The sequence below is a fragment of the Culex quinquefasciatus genome, chromosome 3, assembly GCF_015732765.1.
Source record: "Culex quinquefasciatus strain JHB chromosome 3, VPISU_Cqui_1.0_pri_paternal, whole genome shotgun sequence".
Taxonomy (NCBI): Eukaryota; Metazoa; Arthropoda; class Insecta; order Diptera; family Culicidae; genus Culex; species Culex quinquefasciatus.
The window spans coordinates 65,401,665-65,420,130 of record NC_051863.1 but is presented as its reverse complement, the minus strand read 5'-3'; the positions used below and the strand labels follow the sequence as shown (position 1 = coordinate 65,420,130).

Sequence of the window (18,466 nt, the reverse complement as noted above, 5' to 3'; positions counted from 1 at the left end):
AACAAAACAAGTGTAATGCATCCCAATCTAGTCACCAAGCTGTGGTAGCCGAGACAGTTAAGTCGTTGAGATGGTCTATTAAAGGTTCCTGGCTCGATTCTCGCAGTTGGAACTTTTCAGTTTTTTTTTCTAATGAGCTCGAGGTCATGATTTTCTCGGACGATTGTTGCTCAATTTTGGGCGATGGTTAATTAAAATTGCGTGCAATTGGCTATAAATTCAGCCATATTCTGGAAGAAAAAAAATAAATAGATTGTTGGCGAAAAAAATCTGAATATTTTTCAGTATGATCAGTTTTTCTGTTTTCAATTCTTAGCATCTTTTATTTACACTGTTGTTGACTACACAGCAAAAAATCCGATGGTAAAATCGCAAGCAAAAGCATCACAAAAATAACACACAATAATGACACGTACAATTTTCGTAAACACCAAAAAATATTGCAACCGACGGGACTCAAATCCAGTACCTACAGTAAGGACTGGCACCTTAGCCCGCTCGGCCATCAGACCGATGAAAAATTGAAAGGATAAACGTATACGTGAGCTTGACATTTCGGTCAAGTAGATTTCCCATAGGGAAGTGGCGTTACATCGTGCTGCCATCTGGTTTTTTAAGTGCAAGAGTGGAAAAGTGCTGTGTCATCGTATAAAAATAGACGGCGTCCTATCCCGCCCAGCAAAATGAAGTCGATAAAGTAGTAGGTTTCGATGGAGAAAAAGTGGAAAACGTGATCTAAAAATAGCGATGCCATCCCCCTATACTGATGGGCTACATATTTCAGGGTGTAATATTACACAGAATTTCATAAAATAATGCAAAATCTATTTTACACCAAAGCCTTTTACACGCAGCTGGATTACTACTTTATTTGCTGTGTATTTATAAATTTCCAATGACAGTCCAAATTTTGGAAAAATATTTGGATGAAAGTGGCGAACCCTGCAGAACCATCCGTAACATTTTTTACAAATTTGGAATGTACATTAAATTTCCAATAAGATTCACTCCAGCAAACATTTAAAAACACAAAGTTTAAGTCAAGAGTGATACAAATGAGGAATTCTCTGAGATTTCGGTCATTCGATTTTTTCTGTATTTTTTAATCCGGCTGAAACGTTTTTGGTGCCTTCGGTATGCCCAAAGAAGCCATTTTGCAGCATTAGTTTGTCCATATAATTTTCCATACAAATTTGGCAGCTGTCCATACAAAAATGATGTATGAAAATTCAAAAATCTGTATCTTTTGAAGGAATTTTTTGATCGATTTGGTGTCTTCGGCAAAGTTGTAGGTATGGATATGGACTACATTGAAAAAAAATGATGCACGGTAAAAAAAAATTGGTGATTTTTTATTTCACTTTTTGTCAGTAAAACTTGATTTGCAGAAAAATACTTTTTTTATTTTTTTTTCTTTTTTGATATTTTCTAGAGGACATTAAATGCCAACTTTTCAGAAATTTCCAGGATGGGCAAAAAATCTTTGATCGAGTTATGATTTTTTGAATCAATACAACTTTTTTCAAAAAATCGAAATATTGGTCGCAAAAATTTTTCAATTTCATTTTTCGATGTATAAATTGAAATTGCAATCAAAAAGTACTTTAGTGAAGTTTTGATAAAGTGCACCGTTTTCAAGTTATAGCCATTTTATTGTTACTTTTTTTCAAAATAGTCGCAGTTATTGTTTTTTTTTAAAATAGTGCCCATGTTGCCCACTTTTGAAAAAAACATATTTTGGAAAAGCTGAGAAAATTCTCTATATTTTGCTTTTTCGGACTTTGTTGATACGACCCTTAGTTGCTGAGATATTGCCATGCAAAGGTTTAAAAACAAGAAAATTGATGTTTTCTAAGTCTCACCCAAACAACCAACCATTTTCTAATGTCGATATTTCAGCAATTAATGGTTCGATTTACAATGTCAAAATATAAAACACTCGTGAAATTTTGCGATCTCTTCGAAAAAAATATTTTCAAAATTTTTAAACCAAGACTAATTTTTTTATTGAACATTTGGCCCTTTAGAAATGTTAGCCTTGTTTCAAAAATTTCGGAAATATTTTTTTCGAAAGGATAGGAAAATTTCACGAATGTTTCATATGAGTCCGGTTTTGATATAGCATAAAATGTGGATTGGATAAATAGAGCAATTCCAGCTCAAAACAGGGTTTTTGAGGAACTTTTTTTTTCGACCCTCTCCTATTTCAATGAAACTTTGTAGACATGTTATCCTGGGCATATATAAGCCATTTGTGTGTATATGTAGCCAGTTTCACTCGATAATGACATTTTACAAGGGCGTAAGTGTTTTAAATATTTTTGTATTTCGTAATTTAAATATTGCTGTATCTCGACGCCGTTGCATCGTATCAAAAAGTGGTCAAAGACAAACTTGTAGGAAATTTGACGGGCTTTCCGAAAAAAATACACTGAAAGAAAAAAACACTCCACTTTCATGAGATTTTTTGAATTTTAAGTTTAAAAGTCAAATTTGAAGGTGAGCCTACGATTTTGTTTCGTTCAAAATTTTTGTGAAAATAGCCTAAAATGTTACAAAAAGACTCACGAAAAGTGCAGGATGGAGCAACTCACCTAAAAAAAAAACAAAAATCATTTACTGAAACTGTTTTTTTTTTTGAAAAGTGCTCTAAACGTCAAAATTTTCAAAACCGAACGCGAGAGTCGATTCTCCAGACAATTTTATATAAAAGTCTCCATATTGACCATTGTCCTAAGTTCAATCCTTGTAAAATTACAGCTGTTTTATCATTCCAACGCCCAATGCTCCAAAAAAGTTGGAACGGTAACTTCAACTCGCTGATTCTCGGGCATAACTCAACCAACCAAGATGATTCTTCTTTCCAGTGATTTGTTAGGATGTCTAGATGATTCTAGAACTTTGCAGAACTTAATTTGATCAAATCTGTAATTTTTGCGATCAAAAACATCGTTCCAACTTAAATCAACGTGGTTTATGTATGGTCCCCTTACAGCAAACGGAATTTTTGTTGTTGGTGGGGAAAAAAGGTAGTGAGCATTTTTATTGTTACTAGACCTTGAATCTCAAGGACCTCAGTAGTACAATTGGCAATGCGTCTCAGAACTAATGAGGAGGTAGCGTGTTCAAGTCCCGCCTGGAGTCTGGTGATTTCTTTCGCTTCGTGGATCATTTCTGGAGTTCTTTTCGATGACCATTAGGGTGACCTACGCCATGTTAGGGTGGTTTAAAAAATGGCAATATTTGTCGATTTTAGCTCTCTTGGACGCAATCGAATCGAACCCATGAGCATCCGCTTACAAACCGGACAACGATCCATTCGGCCAAGCCTGCCACCATGTTTTGAAGGTCTTGAGACCGAATACACAGAAAATACGAACAAAAAAACTTAAAAACAATGAGGTTGCTTTAAATTCATTTAAAAATAAGCTGAGCCGTTCATAAATTTACATATAAAAACTTCCTTTGCAAAACAGTCAATCATAATTGATAAAAGGCTCCATCCGAAAAAGTAATCTGCCGAACCCGATGGAATTCCGCAAATTTTGTTGATCCCCAAACCGAGAATGTCAATCTTCCGGGGTTGCATAATTAGCCACACAGCAAATGTGCTTTTTGGTGGAACTTCTCGACAGTGAGATTAATCTCGCGGAAAATTACAGTACCGATTTCGCCGATGCCGGGAATGTCAGCGAGTGCACGTTTCCTAATTAGTGTCATTATCGATGCTGTTTATAACCATCATCACCACCACCCACGCTCCCCCACTATAGTTAACCGCGCGTTCAACCGCTTCAAAAGCTACTCATTGAATTCTCATCGAGGCTGTCGCGATTGATGATGCTGGGTGCTTTTGTGCACTCTAGTCGGGATTGCAATAGTATAATGAATTGATTATTTCACAACACTATATTTTATACTGATCACTACCTACATAGCACATATGAAGCCGGAGCTGGAGCGTTTGGTATGGTATGTCCACGCATCCTTCTTCCATGTAGATTCTGTGAAATGTTATCCATCCTCAGAATCCTCCCTGCGGTAAACACAACGCAGTAGGGCTGGTCGCTTTAATCTTTGTAATACATTTTCGGGTGTTCTTGGATGTACTGGAACAATTAATAATTATAATAAAAGTGATTGGGCGTAATCTAACGCTTATATACTGTAAACCGGGGAGACTTTGATAGGATTTTAATTTGTTTTTGGAATATTTTCCAACAGGTATGGTTTTTCTCAAGATTATTATTTTTTAAACATGTACTGGGATAGGCCACACAAAGTCCATGCACTATTTTGAAAAAAAGAAAGTTTTTTCAATAGTGTTTCGAAAAATAGTTACGTTAGAAATTCTTAGTTAAAATTTCGACGTGACTTTGATAGTCATAGTTTTTCTTGTTAAAATCATATTTTAGATGTTCAAATATTATTTGTACGTTAAATGTACTAGCTGATAAAGTTTTGAAGCAAAAAAAAATCATTTTTTATATTTAGTTGACTATGTTTATAAGCTTTTTAACAAAATACATATAAATTTTTGATAAAATTGTTAAAAAGTCGGTATTTTGTCTGAAATATGTTAAACCTATTTGATTTTGAAGCACGATTCACATGTTTGCACATTTTGCATGAAATTTGTTCTACTGAAATTGCTTATAAATTTGGAGATTTATAAACTTATTAAACCTTCTCTTAATGGAAAATTGACCAAGAAATCCGAAAATGCATTCCTTTTTTCCGATTCAAAATCATGTTCATTGAGAAAATCATGACATTTTGAGAAGTTTAAAATAATGACTTTCATCAACATTTTCTTAACTATCGTTAACTAAAATTTTATGAAAAGTTGTCCTTGAGGTACTTTGAACACTTCTCTACCACAGTCAGTATGATTCTCAACCATTTCGTAAGTATTTTTTTTGCTGAAAAATCGCGAACCTACACCCAACTGGCAGTCGCATGATTGTGATGCATGGCGGCATGAAAGTATATCAGAATCTGCATGAAATCTGTCCTCATGCATTTTTTGCGATATAGGGGTATGACATTTTTGCCCGTTACCGACAATTATCGACATTACCGACGGCTTTTTGGTTGTATTTCACAAAAAAAAAAAAAAAACACTTAGCAGAACGAGGATTGAACCACCAACCTCTTGGTTATTGATCCGACACGCTACCACCGTGCCATGGACGCTTGATGAAAAGTAAGTGAAAGAGCATCAACATATGCTTCTCTTTGGAGTGTTGCTCGAGGACGAGCCAGCATTATATGTGTTGGTGAGAACTGCAGATCGCTGAAATTTTTACACGCGGGCAAAAATGATCTACGGACTTGCTGCAAAAAATGTTATAAAATGTGACATTTTCTGCAGCAAATCCAATGTTGCAGATTTTGAGATATATTTTTCCTTTGGGTGTATCAAAGGCTATCAAAGTCAACCCGTTTTACGGTACGCTGACCCAAAATAATTCAAAACAAATAATTTCAGCAGCAAAAACTTTGTCGCGCTTCAGTTTGAATATAGCTTTCTACTTTGTTTATTTTTACAGCTGTAGCGCAGCTGGAATAGTGGGAAGCATTCGAAAATCACATAATTATAATCAACAACATTGCCGAAGACACCAAATCGATTAGAAAATCCAATCTCAAGATACAGAAAACTAGCTAAAGTTTCAAAGAAAACTCGATTTACGGAATCGTAGAGTTGTTATTGAATACAAATATTTTCAAAATTGCAAAATCAAGCCTAAAATGGTATATGGAGCCAATATTAGCACTGATTATGCAATTATTTTTTTTAAGTGCTCTACGTTTGTCCGATTTTAATTGTCCAAAAAAGAATTGTTGACGATTTCTCACCTATTTATAAAAAAAAGACGCTCAGAAGTGTCTAACGTGATGCACATGATTCATGGATGGTCCCCTACTAACCAGGGAAAAAGGTGCAGGTTATGTTACACATGACCAATATGACAAGGAATTTCGCAAAATCTGTAAACTGTTTTTAAAAATAATTATCATTTTATTTGTAAGTCCGAACAAAAAACCATTCTATTTAAGTTTTTCTGAAAATTGCCTGAAATTATTGTGTAAATATTATATGTTTAAAACTCATAACGGATCATTTTATCAAAAATACGGAAGCCTTGAAAATTTCAAAAATCATTTATCAATCATGATCATGATCATGATTTTACTTGTCCATTAGGCCGTCCCAAAAAAAATGAAAAGTTGTCAAATCTTTGGTGCTCACTTTTAGAATGATAGATTAGGATGTCAGGAACAATGTTTTCATACAACAAAAAATTCCCAAAAATAGTTTACAACTCGCGCGCGGAGCTTGAATAAAAAAAAGTGCATTTTTCGAGTATTTTTCAGAAATACGTGTAACAATCCTACTAAAGTCATTCAAATTTGGTCGCCTTGGGCTTCAAGTTATAGTTTAATGTCCCCTGAACAAATTCCTGTACATACATGGTCCATAAAAGTTTCAAAAATCGCTTCCCAAAACGAGCCAAAAAATTTGGCAGCCAAAACTTCAGCTTATAGGAAATTTTACGAAGATCATTTTGCTTTTTTTAACATTCAATTTATGTCCATGCAAAGCCGAGATATTTGCATTTTAGTTAACATAAAGTTACGGAATTATTAGTATATAAGCGTTTTTAGCATAAAACATTGGCTACTATGATTACAAACGGTGAGGCATATTTTTTTTGTAGCATTTCATGAAAAAAAATCAGATTTTCTCACAAAGTGACGTAAACGACAAATAATCATAAATTTAATCAAAAGTAATTTTATTATAGTTCATATCTCCAAGCTGTGAACGTTATTTTTTTTGCTCGTTTTGGGGAGCGATTTTTGAAATTTTTTGGCTAAAATTTACAATTTGCTATGCCCAAACACAAGATTTTATGGACTATGTCTGTACAGGAATTTGTTCAGGGGACATTACACTACAGTAGTTGATCGCTAACTGGGCTGAGAACGTAGCCTAGTCACCGAATGTTGTTCGTTAACTGGGCTGAACAAAAAATAACGAGGGGACCACCGATGCATAATATTTCCAGATGAAATATAAAATTAAATGTTTTATATTTCACATTTCTTTAATTGTAACTTGAAATTAAACAAAAGTTTGAAAAAAGTGTTTTTATTTATTGAATATGATTTTTGCATCCATTAACCCCTCGGTCATTTTGGTTTGTTTTTGTTTTTTGACGTTTGTCTGCTTTTTAACTGGGCTACGGCCCAGTTATCGAGCGTCCAGTTAAAAAGCAGCCCAGTTAAACAACGCCCAGTTACCGAACAACTACTGTATAACTTGAAGCCCAAGGCGACCAAATTTCAATAACTTTAGTATGATTGTTACGCGAATTTCTGAAAAATACTTCAAAATGCACTTTTTTCATTCAAGGTCCACGCGCGAGTTGTAAACCATTTTTGGTATTTTTTTGTTGTATCAAAACATTGTTCCTGACATCCTTATCTATCATTCTAGGGGTGAGCACCAAAGATTTGACAATTTTTCGGGACGCCCTATTGTCCAATCTTCCTTGTGGCTCAAAAGTTGCCGTTTTTGGCCCTTAAATTAAAAAAATAAACAAAATAAATCTGCGACATTTAAAACATAACTTTTTGTGAGCAAAAGGGTGCAATTATGACTTTTCAAAACAATGTAATTTGGCTAATTTGAGTTTGTGTCACAAAGAATGCATCCTGCTCACTCTCAATGTCCAACATCCACTGACGTGAGCAGAATACACTCTCACTGTACAAACTCGCTTCGGTTCATTGTTTTGTTTAACAGATCAAACCCCATTTGGGTGTACGACGCGTGTGGGTGTGTTAAACGCCACGCACGATGACACGAGACAAGTGGCATGATTATGCAAATTTTACATGATTGTTCAAACGGCTGTCAACGGCTGTCAGGCCGCGATGATGTGCCTTTAATGTGTGCAATGCTCGGACGCTTTTCGCTAACAAATTTCCCAGGAAAATGTAATCAGTTGTGTGGTGGGGTTTAATGAGAGGAAAATGAAAAAGGGGCCGGAAAACCTCATTCCACCTACCAGGTTTGGTCAGATTGGTTGGGGTTGGAATCACTTAATAACATTGAGTTTGCAGCAATTAAATTAAATAACTTCCGATTCCCCGTGTTTGTACTGCATACTAAGTGGTTATTATGAGTTGGAAGGGGGTGAGGCTGTCGTTTGCAAACATACTTTGAAGATGGGTCAAAGCACATGTAAATTGGTTCAACGTTTAACCTGTTGAGCTGCCCATAAATGGATTGTTGTCTCATGTTAATGTTGTCAAATTATTTTTTTAGTATAATGTTTAAAGAAAACCAAGCAAATTGTTGGGCCAAAATTTCCGTTGTGAGTAAAACAAATGTATTAATTTCACTTTGCATAGAGCATTACACGGATTGACATGGGACAAATATGCTGTTATGAGCAGTGAAAAGGGCTTCAAACACCTGGAACGGCATAGAGTAGAGTACTTTCAGCTGATTAATTTAATGTTTACGTTGAATGAACGATGAAAGCTTCTTTTCAGTTCAGCACAAGTGGGAAATTAATCCGATTATTGCCATCAAAAAGGTGCAGGTTAGGGTGGTCCAAATCCGAACTTTCGTGGGGCGATTAGTGAGAGAGGTTCCCTTTCCCGGTTTGTTAGTAAAAATCCTACTTACTTTATAATACTTACAATTCCTCCTACTTACTTTATAATACTTCGAATTCCTACTTACTTTACTTACTTTATAATTTACTTACAATTCCCCACGAAAACAGCATGACTCAGAAAAAAAAGTTCTCTAACAATTCTCAAAAAAATTTCTGGTTGTTCCTTGGCCAAAATAATTAGACCCGTATGTTTTGTTTGGCCATTAGGGTGACCATCGCCGTATTAGGGTAGTCTGAAAAATTGCAATTCTCGTCGATTTTCGCAAAAAAACACCTTTTTCATAAAATCATAATCGCCATTTCAATCGATTTTAGCTTTCTTGGACTGAACGCAAATGAAAGGTTATTGAATAGGCTTTTCAGGAAAAATTGTTAAATATTTCAAAAATCTAGCCTTACATTTGAAAAGGTCGTTCAATGCTGTGTGGAAGGTCTCGGGACCGAAGAATTTACGTCTGGAAATGTTTTATCGGTTTTCTCGGAAAATTTAACATAATATATTTAAAAATGGTGTTTATGATAGAATTCCGAGATACGATTTATAAAAAATTAAAACTGGGGTTTTCGACGCGCCGAGGAACACTCAGAAAAAAAATGAGACTGATCCGAAAACATTATTTTTATTTTTTTTTTGTTTTCGTGGGGAATTGCTGTATTTTGAGTTCCTATGCAATATATGTAATTATAACATTAAAACATACAGTTTGTAATTGAATTTTGACAACGCAAATAATCATATCTGGGTAATTCTCCGCCAACTCACACAGCAGTTGCTCCGACCCCTCTTCGATTTGCGTGAAACTTTGTTCTAAGGGGTAACTTTTGTCCCTGATCACGAATCCGAGGTCCGTTTTTTGATATCTCGTGACGGAGGGGCGGTACGACCCCTTCCATTTTTGAACATGCGAAAAAAGAGGTTGTTCACGCCCAGGTTCACTCTTTTTTGACGATCATGTAAAAAACACTTTCAGACAACACTGTAGATTATGTAACCCCACACACACAATCTCAGTAGCCCTTCGTGTACCTTTATGTTCAATGTTTGTAGTCGTTTCAGGACACGAATAGGTTTGTCTTTGTAATGTTTGTAGACTTCCCGGTCGCATTTAACTTGACTAGCTAGGATCGACTAGAATCAAGAACCACAAAATACTTCTGACCAGATGGTCGACCGGGACAGTCACCCCTCCTCAGGGGCAAGTTAAGTAGAGCAATAAAACCATACTTGTAACCGCCAATCTGTACTCCTTTCGTACAATAAACCATCCCAAGTAAATCGCGTTTTGACTTACCGGATCACTAAGTTCTCCCCGACACACAGGACCACATCCGCTACGATGTGCGTTAACATTTTGGTCCTTCGAGCCGGATTGTGTGTCGGGAACCGTTAGTAGAAAAGACATTCTGCCGGTAACAAATTCGCGATGGCACCGCGTTCGTAGACCCGTCCAAGTTGAGTGTGACCCCAACGCCATTCTACCGCGGCAGAACAGTGAAAACTGCCCGTCCAATCGAAGAAGTTCCGTCCACTTCTCACCTGCAATCATGAAAATCGGTGAAACATAAACTGCAGTGCATTTTCATGAAAACGTTCCATGCTAAACCGCGGCGCCACTCCAGAAATGCAGCCTGACCAGAAGTCCGTTGGAAGGATTCGCCATCTTCCAACGTCACAAAGAATCCCGTCCAGATCAGCCATTCTGTCCTGGCGACCAAGAAGCACGATTCCGCCATCGTGATAAAATCACTCCGCCGTGAACTTGACCACGAAAACCGTCGAAATACTCCGAACAAACCGAGACGAAAAGTGTACCGCGAGCCGTAAAAGTGAAAAACAAAACAAAACGAGAACTGTCAGTGCGCTACAACTTTTCCAAAACCGTGTAAAGAAGGTGTGCCAGTTTTCCCGTCTGTAGAGCCTACGCAAAGGTCTGCAGAAAGACTCGTCACGAAAATGGAAAGAAAATTCGCGGAAAAATAGTGATGGCGCGAACGCCATTTTGTGAAGTCGAAAATGGCGTCGCATGTGAACAAAATGTCGGTCAAACGTTGATCGGCACACGAAAGTTCCGCGCGAACAAAACGAACCCATGACCCCATCTCTGCAGTGAAAGTGAAAGGTCTGCGCTAGACCCATGCAGCACACAGTGTTTTGGAAAATCACCCTACCTCGCTTTCCGCGGTTTGACAAACCTTGCTTTCGGAGAGAATAAAGTGAGACGTGAGAAGTGAGCGAAAATGAGTGAGAAGTGCAAACGTAAACAAACCTCGTTAGTTCGCGGGTGCATCGATCGTCGGTGCAAGTCGCGGAAAAATATCTCGATTTTTCGCGAAAAGTGCATTTTGTGCGTCGAGAGTCCAGTGACAACACACTTGTTCGTTCGTCGTGTGTGCGGTAGTGTTTGGTCTGCCGTGATTAAAAAACAGCAAAGAAATCGTGCCTCCCAGTGCTGAAGAATGTTGCAAGTGCACACACATCCACACGTAGCTGACCACAGCTGCGTCTGCTCTCGACAATCAGCAGAAACGTTCAGAGGCGTCGCAGAGGCGCCTATTCGGTGGGCTTGCGGTCCAGTTTTCGGTGTTTCGAACGGTCGACGCAGCACACAATACGCTGAAGGCAGGATCCAGCTCTAAGGCCTGAGGGGCGGCGCGTTCGTGGTCGGACGGGCCAGAACAGCCCCCCACCACCATCCTGAGATAAGTATCTTGCTTTTTTGTAGTTTGACCAGTGATTTAGTCGCTTCAAACTCTCAGAATCGGTGCTGCTGGATTCCTTAACTCCTCTGATTTGGACTCGCATCGCAGTCAACCGGACTGCCATCGCAACTGTGATCAGACGGACCGCAGCATTGGACATCCACGGCCTGGCGATCAGACGGATCGTCAACGACAACCAGCAAGTACTGGGCAGCGCCACGAGCTGCCATCTCGCACCTCGCAGTCGGACGGACTGGAGGTCATCACACTCTCCGCAGTTGGACGGGCTGCCGGAGATCACCTGCCTTCGGACGTGGCGAGCGTTCCCCAAGAAGTGGTTTCCTCGGACCGAGATCCAACCCTACAAGTCATCGGACGCACCGAGCGTCCCCCACCAAGAAGCTCTGCGAACCGGAACGCCGAGAGCTAAACGCCTCCCCGAAGAAGAAGAGGCTCCCTCGTAACGCCGAGAGCGAGCAACCATGTTCCTGTCAAGTTAGGCCAGCGCGACGAAGCGCTGGAACCAAGCCGGTTAGCGGCGGGTAGAACTGATCTACCGCGTCGTTCAACCTCCCCCATCGACGTCACCAACCCACGGTCTGTTCGCCAAGAGCAGAATCTCATCCAACACCGGTTGGAATTCTCGGCTATGCTGCCGTGCACAGCAGCATCGGTCCGGCCGTCTTCGGCCACCTTCCTCTCTGGGCTCGCGGAGAAGGATTGAAGTTCACGAGCAAAGGCGTGACGTCATCGCACACGGGGACACCTGGTCCCACACTCCGGCCACACCATGGTGGCACTTTCCAAGGCCTCAACGGAGGCAACCATCGGCCACACAGCTGGCACACTCAAGCCCTCACTGGAGGCACCAAGATCCACACACGGTGGAACCCAAGTCGGCCACAACGGTGGCACACGCACAAGCAGGAAACATCAGCAGTACGGACGCGCGGACGGCGCAGCAGATCATGACGGGCGGCACCCAGGCCGCAAATCATCACTACCACGGTCACGAAGCTGCACAACTGGTGCAGCACACGGCGGGCGGCGCGTAAGCCGCACTACCTCAGCAGAAGACAACCCAACATACAGTCCACACACTCCACAAAGGCAGCTCGGACGCTGCAGTTACCAGTGGCAACACGGTCACGACGAGGCGGGCGGCGCAAGAGCCGCTGACACCAGCTTTCCCGAGCAACGACAACGACGGTGACTCGATCGTCACACGACCGCAACACAGCGGTCCCCGAGCGACGCGCGAGCCGCACAACCTACCACGGTTTCCCTTACGTTAGGGCGATGCAGCAAGGCACCAAATCAGCACCAGTTCAGCGAGCCAAATGCTGAAAGCGGAGTTCCAGCACCGAGGCATTTGGGGGTGGCGCGTTCATGGTCGGACGGGCCAGAACAGCCACCCCGCCACTTCCCCAAGATAAGTACCTGTTGATTAGTTCTTCATACAGTGGCTCAATCACACAACTCTCACAGGTCCTGCTGGAACATCCCTGAAATGCCAGCCATTGGCATCGTACGCGGTCGACGTGGACACTTCCTGACGTCAACACAACCGAAGCTCATCGTTCATCCCCACGACCTGCAGCAGTGGCCAATGCTGCACGAGTCGTCACATGTTGACAGGGTAGACGTACCCTCGTTAATGATGATCTGGAGAACCAGAGAGCACACCACGTGACGTCAGCGATGGAGTCCACATCAAGTCTTCTCAACGAAGAGAGAAATCATACCAGTCGACCTTCTCACTGGTGGCAACGCGTCCACCAACAACAACAACATCGTCTTCGACCGCGCCTACCTGGCGGCGGCGTTTTCAACGGTCGCACCACCACAGCGTGGCGACATTCCCACGGCCGCGCCAGCGCAAGACCCGCGGCGTCTCCAGCAAGTGAGCGAAGCGATCGCTCTTGCCAAAGTCTACGGCAATCGAGGACACAGCAACAAAGCACGAGGAGTGGCGCGTTCGTGGTCGGACGGGCCAGAACTGCCGCTCCACCCCCTACTCAAGTTAAGTACAGCAACAATTTTAATGTTTCAACCAGAAGCTCAGCGCTTTCCACCCTCAGGTTGCTGTTCCTTCTCGATTCGGCCCATCGTCAACAACAAGCAGCAGAACATCGTCGGCGTGAACCCAGTCAACAGCCCAACGCAATCAACATAATACCAGACGAAGAAATTTAAAAGAAACTGTGATAGTAGGTTAAGAAAAGTAGGGCTGTTAGGACTTAATTTTGTTGAAAGCCTTCGGCCTTTCAAGGCGGGCGGTATGTTCACGCCCAGGTTCACTCTTTTTTGACGATCATGTAAAAAACACTTTCAGACAACACTGTAGATTATGTAACCCCACACACACAATCTCAGTAGCCCTTCGTGTACCTTTATGTTCAATGTTTGTAGTCGTTTCAGGACACGAATAGGTTTGTCTTTGTAATGTTTGTAGACTTCCCGGTCGCATTTAACTTGACTAGCTAGGATCGACTAGAATCAAGAACCACAAAATACTTCTGACCAGATGGTCGACCGGGACAGTCACCCCTCCTCAGGGGCAAGTTAAGTAGAGCAATAAAACCATACTTGTAACCGCCAATCTGTACTCCTTTCGTACAATAAACCATCCCAAGTAAATCGCGTTTTGACTTACCGGATCACTAAGTTCTCCCCGACACACAGGACCACATCCGCTACGATGTGCGTTAACAGAGGTGTTTTTCAATAATTTGCAGCCTTAAACGGTGATGAGATAGAAATTTGGTGTCAAAGGGACATTTATGTAAAATTGAACGCTCGATTTGATGGCGTACTCTGAATTCTGAAAAAAACGTATTTTTCATCGAAAAAAACACTAAAAAAGTTTTAAAAATTCTCCCATTTTCCGTTACTCGACTGTAAAAAATTTTGGAACATGTCATTTTATGGGAAATTTAATGTACTTTTCGAATCTACATTGACCCAGAAGGGTCATTTTTTTTTCATTTAGAACAAGATTTTTCATTTTAAAATTTTGTGTTTTTTTTAACTTTGCAGGGTTATTTTTTAGAGTGTAATAATGTTCTACAAAGTTGTAGAGCAGAAAATTACAAAAATTTTAATATACATTACGAGTTATCGCAATTTTAAGAAAAAAAGTTTTGAAAATGTTGGTTGTCGTTGATCATGGCCGTTCATGGTCACCGGTAACAGATACAGACGACAAAGCAAAAAGAAACGCAAAAAGTAACTTTTTCAAAACTTTTTTTTCGTAAAATCGCGATAACTCGTGATGTTTATAAGCAAACCCCTTATGTCTGTATATCAAAATTTTTGTAATTGTCTGCTCTACATTTTTGTAGAACATTGTTACACTCTTAAAAATAACCCTACAAAGTTAGAAAAAACACGAAATTTTAAAATGAAAAATTTTGTTCTAAATGAAAAAAATGACCCTTCTGGGTCAATATAGATTCGAAAAGTACATTAAATTTCCTTTAAAATGACGTGTTCTAAAATTTTTTACAGTTGAGTAACGGAAAATGGGAGAGTTTTTAAAACCTTTTTAGTGTTTTTTTTTCGATGAAAAATACGTTTTTTCGGAATTCTGAGTACGCCATCAAATCGGGCGTCTAATTTTACATAAAAGTCCCTTTGACACCAAATTTCTATCTCATCACCGTTTCAGGCTGCAAATTATTGAAAAACACCTCTTTTTTCGCATGTTCAAAAATGGAAGGGTCGTACCGCCCCTCCGTCACGAGATATCAAAAAACGGATTCGTGATCAGGGACAAAAGTTACCCCTTAGGACAAAGTTTCACGCAAATCAAAGAGGTGTCGGGGCAACTGCTGTGTGAGTTGGCGGAGAATTACCCAATTATAAAAACTGTACAAAATAATGCTGTGAAATCAATACAAATCAATAAAAACAAATTCTTCTTGTGTTTTATTCCACATTCTATGTTGCTTATTTACAACATAAATTAAACAGAAAAAAATGATGGTAATATAATATCTGATTTGGTGACGGCTTTTGTTTCCCAAAATTAATTTTACATCAGAAAGTGGTGAACTTTGTATCTGTTTCTGTCGATTTTTAAAATGTTTAAAATGTTTGGAGAACTTGTAGAATAAATTTTATTTTTAATCTGAAGAAACATCATGCTTTTATTTGTCTAACTACATTTTAATGGAATCCATAAAAACACAATCAAATCATATAAAACAGTCAAATTAAAACTAGATCTTCAGGTTTACAAAATATCACAGTTCAATCCAAAGTTATCATTAGGGTTAGTGAATTTTCATGATATCGCGGAGAGCGTGAAATTCGTGAAATTTGGTAATTTCCGGTGCCACATTGATGCTTCACCAAGGGCGCCATGGACCCGAGGTGCGGCTCTTGCCTTTTTTTCACCTACGATTCCAGCAAATTAATAGAATATGTAACAATCGGTTTCAACATTTTCTTCTGAAATAATGAAAGAAACTTCATACTCCCTGGGCCATTATTTGATCCTAGTGAATTAGCTAAAATTTGGGTATACATTATTTTTATAAGCACTATGGGCACCACTTCATGCTACGAGAACTCGCTTTGTCGCAGCCCCAGGGCTTAAGCGTTGACCGATAAGCTGTCTTCGTGAACTAGGTAGTTCTCCGATAGTGAAAATATCACAATTGCACAAGACACCGCTGCTTCTGTGACTTTTTCACTATCACAATGTGGGTTTTAGGTTGGGATTTCAGGATAGTACAATTCTGTTGTTGCTTAGCATTAGCATTGAAAATAAATCTGTATTCTTTCAAAATCTATTTAAAGTTAAAGTTAGTTGCAATTTTTATACTAGAGTAATGCGGTCAATAGACTTTGATTGATGTAGACTACTAGGCATATTTTATGTAAAAATTTTCATAGAGTCTCGATCAATCAATAATGTAATGATATCGGACAAAATTCGTTGATCTGTTGAACTAACGGTTTTCGGATTATGGTTGTATCGACCATTGTTGCGAATCGAGGAACTACGGTTCTTTTGACGTAAATGGTCATTTCTTTTTCAAATCGCGATTTCTATCCTATTTGTATATCAGTTCATAATTTTCTATTGTTTTTGATAGAAGTAGTACTAGAACAGTTAAAGGAAGGTTTAGTTTTGAACATTAAGTTTAGAGGATTTTAGATTAAAGTTTAGACCAGGGGTGCCCAACCTTTTGTCCCTGCGGGCCAAATTTGTTGTTTCAAAAGCGTTGGCGGGCCGGATAGTTTTCGTTGACGAAAAACAGATGATTACATTTTTAAATAAATCTTTCTCAATTTTTATCCTTAATATTTCAAGTTACAAAGAATGCTGAAGAAGGAGGATGCACATTGCACACAAACTTAAAATGAATCTCGATTTCTGTGTTGTTTTTCCTACAAGGCTCTTTAAAATTCAAAATTTTGCTTTTGAAAAAATCAGTTTTAATTGTTTTTCTTCTAAAATGATTACTTCATTAATGTTTTACCAAAGATTTTTTAAGTTTTCAAAAAACAATTTTAAAAATCCGTCCAAATTTAAGGCAAAAAATGTTCAAAACTTTATTTTAAATATTTTTTTTTTGCATTAATCAAACATAAAAAAATCGATTTCGAAGAACATATTTTTGAAAAAATGAAAATTTTATTTTCTTGAGAATCAACTACATTGTTTATTCCTTTCATTTCATTATTTCATTAAATAAATATTTGCAATATCATGAAGGGCCATTCATTGAACAATTTTCAGGATCCCTCGCGGGCCGGATGAAATGGCTTCACGGGCCGGATCCGGCCCGCGGGCCGTAGGTTAGGGCAGGCCTGGTTTAGACTTTCAATCCAAAGTAGTTAGCAAATGAATATTTGGACTTAAATGAATAATTGAATAAGTTGGACTTATGAATAACACACAACTGTGCATTTATTCTTGAGTCAGATCCATACAGCGTCAGTGTTTATTTGGTCGAAGTGTACTAATTAATTGGCAGATCTGATTCTAGTTGTAATGTACGACAAGACTACTGACGGACGTGACAGGACGAGGGCCCAGTTTAGAGGTTTCGACATCAACGATGTGCGGCTGGACCAACCTCCCAAAAAAAAAAATAATAATAATAATAAAAGAAACTTCATACTGTCACTTTTTGCCAAATGTCGCAAACTCTTAGTTAAAAAGTTGAATCAATTTTTTTTTTGTTTTTGAAAATGAACATTAAGCATTTGAAAAATTACTGAGCAATTTCAGTAAGCAGACTCGGGACTTGTGACCATTCGACATATTTAACGAATGGTGACTGAAAGCTTTGCTTGCTTCCACTACGTCAGACTGACTTTGACACAGTAATTTGACTCGTAAGAAAAAGAAAGCTGTTTGAGTGTTGAGCTCGGTTTCGTTCGTTTCAACTTCGTGTGCGTTCACCGATGGTCGCTCAGTCAACTTTCAACGGCCGAGTCGATACTGAAAGCTTCCCCTCAAGTCCTGATGTAATCGCGTGCTCCACTGAACCAATTTTCCCACCACAATGCAGTACTTTTCCCGGGAAATTTTTACAAAAAGCCATATAAAATGCAAAACCTCTTCCGTTTGGCCTGACATAACTAATTGCTTCCATTCGTTGGAAAAATTCTTCTCCGTGTCTCATTTTCTCGGTGGCGTGGTTCCACGTGGCTCAGTGAGTTATTGCCGGCGCTCTGCTACCTGCTCGAGTGGCACTTCCAGCATCTGGCCCCGGACGGCAGCGGACCGTTCATCATCCGGCAGCACGGGGCGGCCTTGTTAGCCCTAATTGGTTACGACCATCTGGCCGGTGTCCCGAACTTGGGCGCCGTCCTGACCCCGCAGGCCCTGGACCGGCTGTTTGCCTGCTTCAGCAAGTGGTTCAACGCGGCCACCAAGTACGGCGTTGACGAGGTAATTTTCCACTTTTTCAGCGTTTTCAATGACAGAAATTGATATGCGTACAATTGGCTGAGAAATTCTCTGGAAACTTATTAGCTCATCGAATCTTCTCAGAAGGAAAAAAAACAACAGCAAAAAATATATTTGCACCTTTCCAAGATAATTC

At 39.5% G+C, this 18,466-nt stretch overlaps 1 protein-coding gene across 1 annotated transcript in view; it reads left to right on the top strand.

Annotated features, from left to right (window-relative positions):
• The window catches only part of LOC6053704 (RNA polymerase II-associated protein 1), an 82,977-nt gene that overhangs the window by 36,337 nt on the left and 28,174 nt on the right, over positions 1 to 18,466 (top strand). The window contains exon 4 of the mRNA XM_038259723.1: positions 18,075 to 18,312. Within this exon, the coding sequence (XP_038115651.1) occupies positions 18,075 to 18,312 (238 nt within the window). The remainder of the gene's footprint in view (positions 1 to 18,074; positions 18,313 to 18,466) is intronic.